This window comes from Hippopotamus amphibius, chromosome 17 (assembly GCF_030028045.1).
Source record: "Hippopotamus amphibius kiboko isolate mHipAmp2 chromosome 17, mHipAmp2.hap2, whole genome shotgun sequence".
Lineage (NCBI taxonomy): Eukaryota > Metazoa > Chordata > Mammalia > Artiodactyla > Hippopotamidae > Hippopotamus > Hippopotamus amphibius.
The window spans coordinates 41,629,776-41,642,956 of record NC_080202.1 but is presented as its reverse complement, the minus strand read 5'-3'; the positions used below and the strand labels follow the sequence as shown (position 1 = coordinate 41,642,956).

At 52.4% G+C, this 13,181-nt stretch overlaps 2 protein-coding genes across 4 annotated transcripts; both read right to left on the bottom strand.

Moving 5' to 3' along the window:
• Positions 1-936: 936 nt before the first annotated feature.
• VPS25 (vacuolar protein sorting 25 homolog) lies at positions 937-5,817 on the bottom strand. Of its 3 annotated transcripts, XM_057717151.1 has the most exons (6): positions 5,721-5,817; positions 5,372-5,517; positions 4,638-4,691; positions 3,797-3,885; positions 2,952-3,027; positions 937-1,553 (listed from the first exon to the last, which is right to left on the bottom strand). In XM_057717151.1, exons 1-6 carry the CDS (start codon positions 5,771-5,773, stop codon positions 1,441-1,443), a joined length of 531 nt encoding a protein of 176 aa, XP_057573134.1. In that variant the 5' UTR covers positions 5,774-5,817; the 3' UTR covers positions 937-1,440. The 3 variants fall into 3 exon arrangements, with proteins under 3 accessions (XP_057573134.1, XP_057573135.1, XP_057573133.1); XM_057717152.1 differs by lacking the exon at positions 4,638-4,691 and having other exon boundaries at positions 5,279-5,517; positions 5,716-5,798; XM_057717150.1 differs by lacking the exon at positions 4,638-4,691 and having other exon boundaries at positions 5,279-5,517; positions 5,721-5,797.
• Positions 5,818-10,506: 4,689 nt separating this feature from the next.
• Positions 10,507-12,369, bottom strand: RAMP2 (receptor activity modifying protein 2). Its single transcript, XM_057715979.1, has 4 exons — positions 12,161-12,369; positions 11,657-11,722; positions 11,084-11,192; positions 10,507-10,954 (listed from the first exon to the last, which is right to left on the bottom strand). The coding sequence occupies exons 1-4, from the start codon at positions 12,258-12,260 to the stop codon at positions 10,699-10,701; spliced, it is 531 nt and encodes a 176-aa protein (XP_057571962.1). The 5' UTR covers positions 12,261-12,369; the 3' UTR covers positions 10,507-10,698.
• Between the last annotated feature and the right edge of the window lie 812 nt (positions 12,370-13,181).

Sequence of the window (13,181 nt, the reverse complement as noted above, 5' to 3'; positions counted from 1 at the left end):
CCTTACCCCCCAGAGCCGCGAGCGCAGAGGAGCCCCTAGCGCAGCCCCTCACCTCGGCCACCGCCCCGCCCCCGGCCGCTGGCCCTCCTCCCCCTGGCCTCCCCGAGCACCCGCCCTCAGTCTCATTCGCAAGCCAGAGTCGGGTGCGAGGCGACGGTGCGTCCTCCCGCACTGAGTGCGCAAACCTGTTTGGGGGAGCACGGTACTGGGACAGGGAGATGAAACGTGACCGCGGCTCCCCAGCCCTAGAAAGGGGGGTGGTGAGGAGGAGGCTACCACCAGCCTGCACGCCCCAGATAAGGTAGCGCCGCCCCCTCCTAATCGTCCGGAATGGCCCCGGGACCACAATACAGAGGTCAGTGGAAAGATCTGGTTTTCTCCGACCTCGCAGTCCCTCCCCGGCTGCACAGGGATGGGTGTGTGCATCCCAAAGCCAGCCCCTCCCCAGAACCAAGGACCAAGTCACCTATCCTCCCCACCTCCCTACCTTGACCGCAGCCTGGCCCTGGCCAGAGTGGCTGTTTTTGCTATGTGGGCTCTCCTTCCTCCCCTCTCTGTTTGCCAGTTCCCAATAAACCGAAGTCCATATCCGGTGTACTCCTCCTCAGCTCCCCTTGGCCTCAACTACCCACCCAGACCAGATGGATGGAGGGAGGGGCTTCAGAGTAGTTCAGGACTTCCACAGGGAGATGGTGACAGAGGGGGAAGCCATTAAGTTACTCCATTTCAGAGACAGAAAGCAGTCTGTCCCCAAGCTGTGTTCCATCAGCACTCCCCTACACAGCCCACCCAGCAGATGTAAAACCACAGGCTCACTGGAGCCCGCCAGCACGGAAGGTCTTCTCTCCCCTCTCCCAGGCTGGGATCCACTCAGGGGGGTTAACATTTCACAGCCCTCCCCTTGCCCATTCCAGTAATAACTTCAGCAACAGGCAGTGGGGTTAAGCTTTTTAATATCATAAATCAGTTGTCGGGCCCCACTTCTCATTGCCAGGCCCCTTCCTGGGCCTCCTATCTTCACATTGCCTGGAGGGCTGCCTGCAGCCAGGGCTTCGCCCATCCCCTAGGAAGGACCCAGCACCAGCCTGAGAGAGGAGGCAGCAGCAGCTAAAGGGGGGGGGGGGGGGGGAGAGACAGAAGCTTGTGCAGGCGCATGTGTGTATGTTCTTACGTGTGTGACACAAATGACGTGCTAGGTTTACAGACCCCCGGCTCAGGAGAGGAGGCGGGGCAAGGAGAAGCACATCTTTTCTCCCTGGCACCTCAGCCTCACCCTACCCCAGGGACAGACACATGGGATAAGTGGGAAACCCACCCCCGGACTGGAGCCCTTTTGAGTCTGGTGGAGTCACAGATCCAGTCTGTGGGGACACTTGGTCTGTCTCCCTTTGAGAGCCCTGGAAAGGTGGGAGGTAAGAAGTAAAGGGAAACAGGTCTCTGCTAGAAGAACTTGACACCTCGGCCGTCGCTGACAGTGATGATCTCGGCCTTGTGCTCCTGCTGTAGGGCCTGCAGAGCCCGCAGCAGGGTTGCTTCATCCAGCCCATGGAACTCTGGACAGGGAAAGACGGGTGGTCAGGGACACTTAGTTCCTTGGGGCTCAAGGCGTCTGAGCAGTCTAGCTGGAAACAGAACTTTCAAGGCCATCTATACTGCTACAGCTGCCACCCACCTTTCCTGGGTATTCCTTAGGAGTAAGGGGTGGAAGAAAGCCTGACTCAACATGAAATGACAGTTCATGCTTATTTCCCCCTTCCTGTTTCTTCTGTTAGACTCAACCCACTGCGCTCGCACTATCCCCTCCTCCCCTGCCCATTAGTGTCTGATACACAAGAGTAGCACCATTTGCTTGTGGGCTACAAAGAAGGGGCCCTGACAATCAAGTCTAGGGAGGTCAAGGCCCCTGTTACTGGATGCTGACCCTATTTGCACCTGTACCTGTTGGGAGGACCTGTCCTAACACAAAGAGGTATAGCCATGCCTCTGGCCAGGAGACTGTTAGGGTCCAGCACAGATATCTGCCCTTTCCTAGTGGAAAAAGGAACAAGGCTGGGAGCCAAGGGCCAGCTGAGTATCTAGAGATATGGCAAGATACTGCAGGGAGATGTGAGAGGCAGGAGTCAAGCCCTGACAGGTTTGCACACCCCCTGCGGGGGCCCAGCTCTTGAGTCAGGGAGCTTGCTTTCTGAGGAAGCCTCCAGCTTTGCCTGGCCTGAGTGGTGGGCTGGGCAAGGCTGCAGCACTGAAGTCATAGCATGATGGTGGGAGTAGCAAGCAGAGGCCTGCAGGGAAGAGGGAGGAAAAGCCAAGAGCTGTAAACTCTGTTGGGGCAGCCAGGCCTGGCAGAAAGGGGAGGTGCCCCTTTTCCCCCAGCTCAGATTGGTACTTTTGGTGATCCTGGGGATCAGAATATGAAGTCAGACATAAAAGAGCTAAGAGAGGTTTACACTATGTAAAAATCAAACAGTACACAAATCCCTGTCTGGCCAGAAACCAAAGCATTCTAAAGGGATGGGGGTGGAGATGGGGGTGTTGGCTCCATCTCTTCAGCTGACACCCACAGATCTTGAGCCCTCTAGAAGAATAAAGGGTAAAGAAAGCCTGAGTCAGCAAGGAATGAGATTTCAGGCTTAATCTCCTGCCCTAGTTCTGCATTCAGCATCTTCAACAATAATTCTTAAATTTTTATGGGTCACAGATGCCCTTCAAAATCTTATAATGGACTCTATCCCTAGAAAAATGCACATACACTTCCACAGACAAAATCTGTGGGTTTTCTGCATGTGAATTCAGGTGGTTATGGAAATCCTAGACATGGGTTAAGAAACTTTGTATTATTTAGTATTTGGAATTTAGAGGCAGAAAAATGGGAAATCTGAAAGTTAACTAAACAGAGATTAGAGAAAGGAGGATTCAGATGACAAAACTGGGGGGAAAGGGAAAAACATTACCCTCATCCTCTGTGTCTTCCCCATTGGTCAGTTCATACAGGGTGAACACGGAGTTGTTCTGGCCACTCCTGGAAACCTATGGACACAGAAAACAGGGACTGAATAAGAACCAGGAATTTCCAGGGAGAGGTAAACTCACCAGCTCCACCTCTCTGACCCAGGAATGATACTTATTCCCAAACCAGAGCTGTCACCTCGGCACAGGAGTGGCCTAAAACCCACAAACCCTACAGGTGCTATATTTATACATGTACACACATGCCCAGAACCACTAAACCACAGGTCTTCACGTGTCTGAGCAGTGACCTCTCATTCTGGTTGTTTTCCTGCTCAAGAATGGGTGGTGTGTGTTTGTTATATTTGGGTTGTTGAGGCTTCTTCCCCTCCTCTCTCCCCTGGGAATGTTGAGGGCTGGTGGTGACCGGGAATGCCGAGGGGAGAGTCTGTCCCCACACCCATACTGGTTCAGAAAGTCTCATTTATATTATGGACAGCCCCATAAGGAAGTGGTGGGGGAGGGCTACAGGTTTTTGTGCTTTTTTTTTCCCCTTCCTTTCCCCATTTATCTTCTGCGGCCAGAGGCTCCAGCCAACAATAGTACTCATGGTTCCCAGTACTGCATTCTCCAAACATGGCCTCACATAGCCTCTGGCCTCCTACAGGCAAGTAGAGGGAAGTTCTTTGCAGCCAGGGAAATTGAGTCATTGAAAGAGGCTTGTCTGGAAGACCTACATTTCCTTTTTCTGCCCCCGCCCTCCTTCAGTCTGGATCTGAAAACACCAGGTATCTGCTGAACACAGATTCGTTCTCCTTTGCCAGGGGTCACTGTGTCAGAATAGTCTCACCCACTGATAAATGAGCTTCCCCCACTCTTCCGGTCTCCGCCACATGATCAGGAAGCTAGACTTGTTCTTATCCAACCACTCGAGGTTCCCTGCAAAATAGATGTTTATGAAAGCATCATGCTCTGAGAAGAGACAAAGAGGGACCTCCCCAGTGGTGTGATGCTTGAGAATCCGCCTGCCAATGCAGGGGACACAGGTTTGATCCCTGGTCCAGGAAGATCCCACATGTCTTGAAGCAACTAAGTCAGTGCACCACAACTACTGAGCCTGTGCTCTAGAGCTCGCGAGCCACAACTACTAAGCCCACATGCCGCAACTACTGAAGCCCGCGTGTTCTAGGGCCTGCGTGTGGCAACTACTGAAGCCCTTGAGCCTAGAGCCCATGCTCCACAACAGGAGAAGCCACCGCAATGAGAAGCCTGTGCGCCGCAACAAAGAGTAGCCCGCACGCACCACAACTAGAGAAAGCCCGAGAACAGCAATGAAGACCCAATGCAGCCAAAAAAAAAAAAAGAGAGAGAGAGAGACAACGAGGCAAAAACTAAGGTGGAACAGAGTGGAAGAGACTCAGCTTTCAGAAAGAGAAATTGAAGAATTGTTTAACTATTACTATTTGCAAGGCATCTATTCTCTTCAGGTCTTGGGGCACAGATGGAGAGATTTCAATTTTGTATATCAATGGGGGAGAAGAACCCAGAGAATTGGGATAATGTATAGAATACTCTGGGCTCCAAGCCAGCAGAGAAAAAAAAAAGTTCTTAAAAGAAAAGACTTGTGCTAATCTGCCCTCAGGAAAACCCAACTAGGAGGAAAAATAAGGAATCTGGGGAACTGAACCCACCTTTCTTCCTCAGTTCCTCTAATACAACCTGGATTGATTCCACAGGGAGCTTCCCTGGTTTAAGGTTAAGGGAATGGTATTTATGGAATGAACTGGGTGGTATAAAATTTCTCAGAGCCAGGCTCACACTACAAACTACCCTTCTCCCTCCTATACACACAGATGTGCAATTTCCCAACAGGATATATATTGGCATTTCCTGCATATTGTGGGGAGAAACGTAAAGAGTCTAATTAAAAGGAAGAGCTTTAGAGAATGAAAGGTACTATCATTTCTCACTCTCTGTCCTCTTTCCTTCCTCCAGCCATTCTCCAGATATTTTAGGGATGAATCAGGCAGCAAAAGAAAACAGCCCTTACTTCCTGGGATGAGGAGAGTAGGCAGAGAAAATTACTAAGGGTAATGCCAGAGTTTGAACCTCATACAGAGGACAGAAGTTTCAACGAGTCAAAAAGGCTCAGGTTGAAAAACCTGGTACTTGGCTTCAGGGCAGAAATTCTAAGATCTGAATGACACCTAGGTACTCATCACTGCCTAGGACAAGAGGGCTTGGTGCTACCTCTGGGTTGGGGTTGGAGGTAAAATGAATGTCATGTACACAGACTGGCTCTTTTCCAAGGCCGGTTTGGGTGGTAACCTGCCTTCTGTGGGTGAAGAGGAGTGTGAAGCCTGGGCATGTGGGAAAGTGTGGAAGTGCATGTGTGTGGGCTGTGGAAGAGCCTGAGGGAGGATACGCTGTAGCTTCACGTTGTTGAAGAGCGGGCTCTCCTGAGCTTCCATCACCGTCATGCTGGACTGTCTGTGCAGGCGGCAGAAGGACAGGACCAGCGAGCACCAGGCGGCCAGCTGCTTCTGCCGAGTGTCCACGTTCGGCTGCAACCTGCCGGGTGAAGCGGGTGGGGCGCAGAATTAGAGGACACGAGAGGGCGAGCGGCAGCGCTCGCCAGAGGCGCGTTCAGGGGAGAAAGTGAGGGACTGCGGGTGGTCCGTTCTCCCCCGCCCCATTTGAAGCATCAGGGCTGAGCCCGGGGTCCGGGGGAGGGGAGGGAGGCCCAGCGGGGCTTCTCGGGGTCTGAACCTCACGTAAAGAAGGGCGGGAAGCGATATTGCCACGGCCACTCGAAACTCATCGCCATCCTAGTAGCCCAGGAAACCCGGAACCCGCCGGCAAAGGACTTCCGGTCTCCGCTCCGGCACGTCCGGGCAGAAAGCAGAGCAGAAAGGTTCCGGGAGCCTCTGGGGAGCGGGAGGCCCAAGGGGAGGGATGGTCCTCGTCAACCCATACCTTGCTATTATCCCCAAATCCTTACCGTCTAGAGTAGAAAGGGCCCCGAGGAGCCTCCCGATTCCACCCCAGAGAAGGGCAGTGACTTCCCCAAAGTGGGCACAGTTAGTAGAACTGCAAGTAGAAACCAGGTCTCTAGAACCCAGCCTAGGCTAGTTTCCACTATAGCAGGCTTTTTAAAGTATTAACATTTGTGTCATTTAACTTAAACCCTGCCCAGTTCCCCTCAGTTCCTATGTCCTTTGACTCCATCATTACCCAGGAGCTCATTTGTAGCTTTTATCACTGGAAATGGCTCTGCTGCCATGATTCAGAGCTGTTGTATTTGAACACAGCCACCTCTCTCTCACCTCTTCCACACCCTCACCTTTCTAGTCTCAAGTCCCTGGACCCCTTTTGGTCTTATCTGACTCCTTCCCCAGCCTAGACTACTCAATTCTGTCCCCTGCCTGCCTACCTGCTGCTCAGTTTCCAAACCAGAGTTGTTGTTCCCCACCCACCTGCCTCACAATCTTCTTTTTTTCACACCTGGGCCCAGGATTATTACTGGAAAAAAAAAAATTTACCAGAACCTGCAGACTGAGCCCCAGATTCCCTGACTGACCTCACTCCTGGGCAATCAGTGCATCCCAGTGATGCTTTGTCTTTTATTAACTCCCTGTCACATCCCTCAAGGTAACTCTTCAAACTTTTCCACACTCATCAAGCCATTCCACCTGTTCCCATCTCCCCCTTCTCTGCAGAACACCCCTCCCTTCTATTTTTATGAGATTGAGACCATGCAAGTGAACCTCTTAATCTTTCCTCTCTGTCTGTCACCACACTGGATTCATCTCTCAAAAATTTCTCTCACTTTTCCTCCTTCCTTTTGGACTCAAAGGAAGAAGTATCGCTCTTCCTTTATAAGGCCAACCCTTTGGCATCTGCTTGCCTCTCTTTTCCAGTTTCCTCCAGGACTTCTCTGTGTGTCCTCTTCCGTCTTTCCCTTTCCCCGGCTCCTCTCATCTGCAAACTGCTGAGGTCATCCCTACTTGAAAATATGCAGTTTTCTTGACTGTACCACGCACTCAATTTCCTGTCTGATCTCTAACATTTCCCCCACCAAAGTCCATCCTTCACTGCGTACAGTTCCTGGTCCACAGAAGTGCCCAACAAATATTTGTTGAATGAATGGATGAATGAACCATTCAATATATAATGTTCTCTTGGGACTTCCCTGGTGACTCAGTGGTTAAGAATCCACGTACCAACGCAGGGGACACAGGTTTGATCCCTGCTCCAGGACTAAGCCTGTGTGCCACAACTACTGAGCCGGGGCGCCTGGAGCCCATGCTCCGCAACAAGAAAAGCCACTGAAATGAGAAGCCTGCGCACTGCAATGAAGAGTAGCCCCTGCTCGCCACAACTAGAGAAAGCCTGTGTGCAGCAATGAAGACCCAATTCAGCCAATAAATAAATAAATAAATAAACCTTAAAAAAAAAAAAGATAATGTTCTCTCAAAGGGCACCATCTCCTTTGCTTCCATGGCACTGCTTTATCCTTATTCTGCTGCCTCTCTGATCATTCCCTCTGTCTTCTATTGTCCTCATTGTTTATATGTGGGTGTTTCCTAAGGATCCCAGCCTTCTTCAGTACACTTTCTCTCTGGGAACTCTCATCCCTCTCATGGCTTCACATGGCATTTCTGTGCAGGGGACTCCTAAACTTATATTTCTAGCTCCAACCCTTTTCAACCACCAGCAGCAGCACCAGCACTCCCATTTTTAACTCTCTATGGTACATAACAGCTTGTTCCATTGTTATCTCATATTATACATCCTTTTCTTCAGGCCAGCTTCTCCTTCTAATGGCCCTTTAAAAATTATTATTATTTCCATCATTGCCCTAGTAACCCAGGTTCAAACCAGGTTCAGCTCTAACCTCTCCTCTCCTTCATCTTCCTATCCAAATTCTACAGATTCCCTCCCCTATTTTTAATAATTTTCCTCCTTTTTAATTATTTTCCATTTCCCCATTCACCACTCCTTTGGTCCATACCCTTGTTGTCTCAAACCTGGCTTATTGCAATAATTTTCTTTTTTTCTTTTTTTTTTTTGACACACAATAAACTGCATATATATATATATATATATATATTTTTTTTTTTTTTTTTTTTTTTTTTTTTTGGCACACGGGCTTGGTTGCTCCGTGGCATGTGGGATCTTCCTGGAGCTGGGATCGAACCCGTGACCTCTGCATTGTCAGGCGGATTCTTAACCACTGCGCCACCTAGGAAGCCCAACTGCATATATTTAAAGTGTACAATTTTATTTTTTTTCTTATTAGTAATGTATATATGGCAATCCCAATCTCCCGATTCATTCCCCCCAACCCCCTGCAATAATTTTCTCATTCACCTCCCTTTCTACTCTCTCCCATAGGGGAATGTACTCCATCTAAGGCCTACTCAGGTGCCAACTCCACAATCAACCTCCTGTGATCTCACCTCCTGTGATTGCACCTTAGCTAAATATGACCCATCCTGGTACTTCCTAGGTGGTGCAGTGGTTAAGAATTTGCCTGCCAATATAGGGGACATGGGTTTGATACCTACTCCGGGAAGATCCCACATGCTGTAGAGCAACTAAGCCCATGCACCACAACTACTGAGCCTGTGTGCTGCAACTACTGAAGCCCATGCACCTGGAGCCTGTGCTCTGCAACAAGAGAAGTCACTGCCCTGAGAAGCCTGCTCACCACAACGAAGAGTAGCTTCCGCTTGCTGCAACTGCCCGTGTGCAGCAACAAAGACCCAACACAGCCAATTAATTAATTAATTTTAAAAAAACTTTAAAAATAACAAAATGTGACCACTCCTTCCTTTGCACTCAGATAACATTTGGCTTGCATCCCTTGCATGACTTTCCTCACAAACTCCATTGTTTTTGTCCATTTCTGCACGTCAGCTCCCCTACTAGATGAAAACCATCGAAAGCAGAAACCAAGCCTTATCTAACTTGTCTTCCCAACACAGTATGCTATATACAGCATCTTACACCAACTTGCTTTGATGTATATTAGTAAAATGCATGAAGTCAAATATGGGCTAAGAATAGGATAGACATATCCTTGGAGAAGACAGACACATTCGTGGAAATAGAGCATCTGGTGAAAACTCAAAATGTCCTAGGGAATGGGTATGTCTCTAAAGAGACAGATACATCCTGAGAGGAGAAGTGTGTCTCAGAGAATAAATAGATATGTTCCAGGAAGCATATAGGTATATATCTGCGGAATAGACAGGCATGTCCCAGGAAGTGCATATGCATTACTCAGGGAGGCTTATATTTCAATAAGGAAGGAAGGAAGGAGAGTTCCCAAAGAGGTGCCAGGTGCCACAAGGAATAAACAGGTGTCGTTTTGAAGAACAAGTTATTCTCTAGATATTTTTGATGGCCTGGCAGATTTGTCCCAGGGAGAACTGGAGATGAAGGTTCCGTGGTGAGAACTGGGCCTCACCATCCAGGGAACATATATGAGTGTTCATATACAGAAATGGTGGGGGACTTCTCTGGTAGCACAGTAGTTAAGAATCTGCATTACAAGTACTGATCCTGAGCTCTAGAGCCCGTGAGCCACAACTACTGAAGCCCGCGTGCCTAGAGCCCACGCACTGCAACGAAAAGTAGCCCTCCACTCACTGCAACTAGAGAAAGCTGGCGCGCAGCAATAAAGACCCAACGCAGCCAAAAAAAAGAAAAAAGAAACGGTGGGTGGCTAGGTACGTCCCTAAAAAGTAGGAAAGTGTTTTAAGGGAGCATAAGTATGGCTCAGGAAGCTAACAGAAGCATCCAGTGAAGAACTACTGGTTGCCATGGGGATGACAGGTCTCTGACCACACTTTGAGCTTCTTCCAGGCCACCTCCGTCTTCTGGTTGTTGGCTTTAGTGGACACCAGGGGGCAGTGTGTGGCCAGGCTGTAGGCCACACCCACCCAGGGTCCAGGACACTGCAGGATGAGGGCCAAGGACCTGGAAGGGAAGTCCTGTGGTGAGTCTGGTAGAGGAAGCCCCCACTGCCTTTGCCCTCAATCCTGAGGTCCTTAGGATGGACTCCTGTTGGTCAGATTAGGGCTTCTATTCCCATGCCCTGGGAGGAAACTGAGGCATGAAGAAGGGGAAAAATCAGGGCCCTTGGGTGTAACGTCCCCCCCCGCACCCCCTTCCCCCCCAACCCTCCCCCCCGCACCCCCCCTGCCCCCCCCCCGGCTTCCTTCTTGCAGAAGTCACAGCAAAGAGTCCTCCCTCATCCCACCTCCTTCACCTCCCTGGCTGCTGTCCAGACCGGAAAGGAGTCTCTTCCTGCACGTTTCCTGGAGCTGGGTTTGGATAGAGGCAGGAAAGGCCTGGCTTTGGGAGGAAGGAGTATAGGCGTGTGGCCTTCAGGTGGGGGAAGGGGTTGTGGGGGGCAGGTACGTGAACAAAACAGTAGGCCTATCCAGATTTTTCCTGCTCTGCTGCCCAGGGCTGAGGACCTGTGGAAATGGCAGAGACTCTGGGAAGGACACAGGCCCCACTGGGATGGGGAGGGGAACAATGTAGAAAACAAAACAAAACAAAACAGCTTTATTTTGAAGATTACAGAACTTGTCCATGACCCCACCCGGCTTCCATTTCCACTGATCTCAGGATCTGCGGTTGGGGTGGGAGTGAGAGAAGGAAGTAGGGAGGGGAGGGGAGAGACCTGGTGGTGGCAGAGGAAAGGAGTAAGATGGCTGCTGAAGAGCTCATGCCACCCTAGGTCTGGGCTTCATTGTCTTTACTCCTCCACACCACGAGGGTGACAAGGAAGGGGATGAGGCAGATGGGGGCTATGATCATGGCCAGGAGCACATCCTCTGGGGGGTCTGATAAGGTGGGCTGCACCAGGGAGCAGTTGGCAAAGTGGATGTGGTGAGTATCAAAGATGATCTGTTCTGCCCAGGGATTAGGGAAGCCCAGGCCAAAATCTTCTGCTTTCCTTTCCAAGCAGTCTCGAAGGATGCTGTAAGGCCTGGGGACAGGAGAGGACTAGAATGAGGGAAGGGTTGGGCCCAAAAGTCAGACTTCCCCATGCTCACTCAAGGCCCACAAGGAGCAAGCCCCAGCCCTGGCCCCAGCCGCCCTCCAGCACTGCCCCTACCTGCTAATCAGGGCCCAGTCACACCAATCCTTTTCGATAGAGTCCATTTGAACCTTATAATCATCCCAGCAACTTTGGATATTTGTCACATAGTTCTCCATCGTCTTCCCTGTGGGCAGAGATGCTGCACATTGACCACAGCCCTTCCCCACCCTCCAAGACCTCTGGTCCAGATACTTCCATTGAAGAGCCACTGTTCCTGTCTTCATATATGGGAGCTACCCAGAGAGGCTCAGAAACTTTCCCAAGCAAGACACTCCTGGCTGAGGACAGTCCCAGCTCAGGAAAAGTTTAATGCCTTCTATGTGCACATCACTTCCCAGCCTGGCAAAAAGTTCCACATACACTTTTTCCAGGACCTTCTAACCTACCTGTGAGGTGGGCCAGCTCAGAGCTGGCTGGGGGCTTTGTGGGATGAGAGGTAGAAAGACCACAAGGAACCCCAAGAGAGAACAGAGAAGTGTTTAAGGGCACCAATTGGGTTTGGGGCCTGGCTTGTGGGAAAGGGACACTCCCCACTGTCCTCTCTCCTCCTTGCCCTGGGCCACCCTCCCACAGTCGCTGGATACTCGCCTTCTGACTTTAAGTCATCTGGGGTGGGAAGAAGCTGAGCCAGGGCCTCCTGGGGCTTTAGGACAGCTGTGGACAGAAAAGGGACAGGGAGATGGGACGATGGGGATCTGGAGCCTGGAGGAAGAGGTGTGTGAGTTGGGGGCTGAGACGCTTGGAGGTCAGGGCTCCTCTCAGAAGAGAAAGAGGAGCAATCCAGGCCCCCACGGGGTGCCTCAGTGCCCGAGAGAGGGGCTGCACCAATTCCTTCCCACTCACATCCAAACCCCTCCCTCCTCGCCAGCTCCAGACCTCCCAAGACCTCTCTGCAGGGCCTGGGCACCCCAGCTTTTCCCCGTGGGGAAGCAGCTCGCGCTGCGCCCTCACCGTGGTGGGGCCAGGGACCGTCCAAAGAGCAGCGCTGTCCGCACCCGCACCCCGGGGCCCGTTCCGGTCTTGGCCGTCCAGCCCCTCTCCCCTCCGGGGCCTCCCGCGCCTCCCGCCCCGGCCTCGGGGCGCTGAGCTTACCGCCCAGCAGCAGGAGGAGGCGGAGCGCAGCCGGTCGCCCGGCGCCGGTCGCGGGGGGCCGCGGGCCGCCGGTAGCGCGCTCCGCCCGGAGCGAGGCCATCGCGCGGCGAGCAGGCGAGGAGGAGCGGCGGCGCTGAGCCGGGCCCGGGCGGGGGCGCCTATATCCCCGTCCCAAGCCGCAGGAAGCCGCGCCGCTTCCTCGCAGGGGCTGGGACGGCTGCGGCCACGTGGGGGGCGGGGGCGACGCCCGGGGCCGGCGGGCTGGAGGGGGAGTCGCTGCCCCACCCGGCCCTGGCGCCCGCCGCTCCCTCCGCCTGGCCGGCGTTGGCCCACCCTTTCTGCTAGCTCACCCTGCGGGGCTGGACAGCTCCCCTCGTAACCCCAGAACCGGGATCCATTTCCTGCGCTCGGCCGCGTGGCGCCCAGGACTCGCCGGGGTCTCCGAGCGTCCGCTCCCCGAACTCTAGCCGTCCTTTCTCTTTCTCCGCGAGGTGGTGGGGGAGTGTGGGGTGGGTAGCGAAAAGAGGGAGGGGGCTGGGAGCTCTCAGGGCCTCTCAACGCCGCAGTATCTGAGGCTGGGGGTTGGGGCTGTCCTGGGCCGTGGGGGAAGGGGCGCCTGGAGTTGGGAACACCCACTGATGTCAGCCCGCCCGCCAAAACCGAAGAGGAGGAGGAGGAGGAGAGGGAACCAGGGCTTCGGAGTTGGGAGAAGGCCGGGGGACAGGGGTAGAGGGGAAACCAAAGTCCAAATACCCTCCCTTCGAGGCACCCCCTGGGGCCTAGACCCACAAACCAGATTGAGAGCAGGGGCAAATTTAAGATTACTCCATTTCCAAGAAGAAGATGGCCACAACTCCTCAGGACCAAGGTTGTGAGAAGGGAATAGTTTAGAACCTACAATGTGTGACTTCATTCATGAGGTGGGTACATTATTTACAGAGGAAGAAGCTAAAGCTCAGGGGAAAGAGCCTGGGACTTGAGCTCAGAAGCTCTGAGTCCTAATTCTGTCTTCCCACTTTCC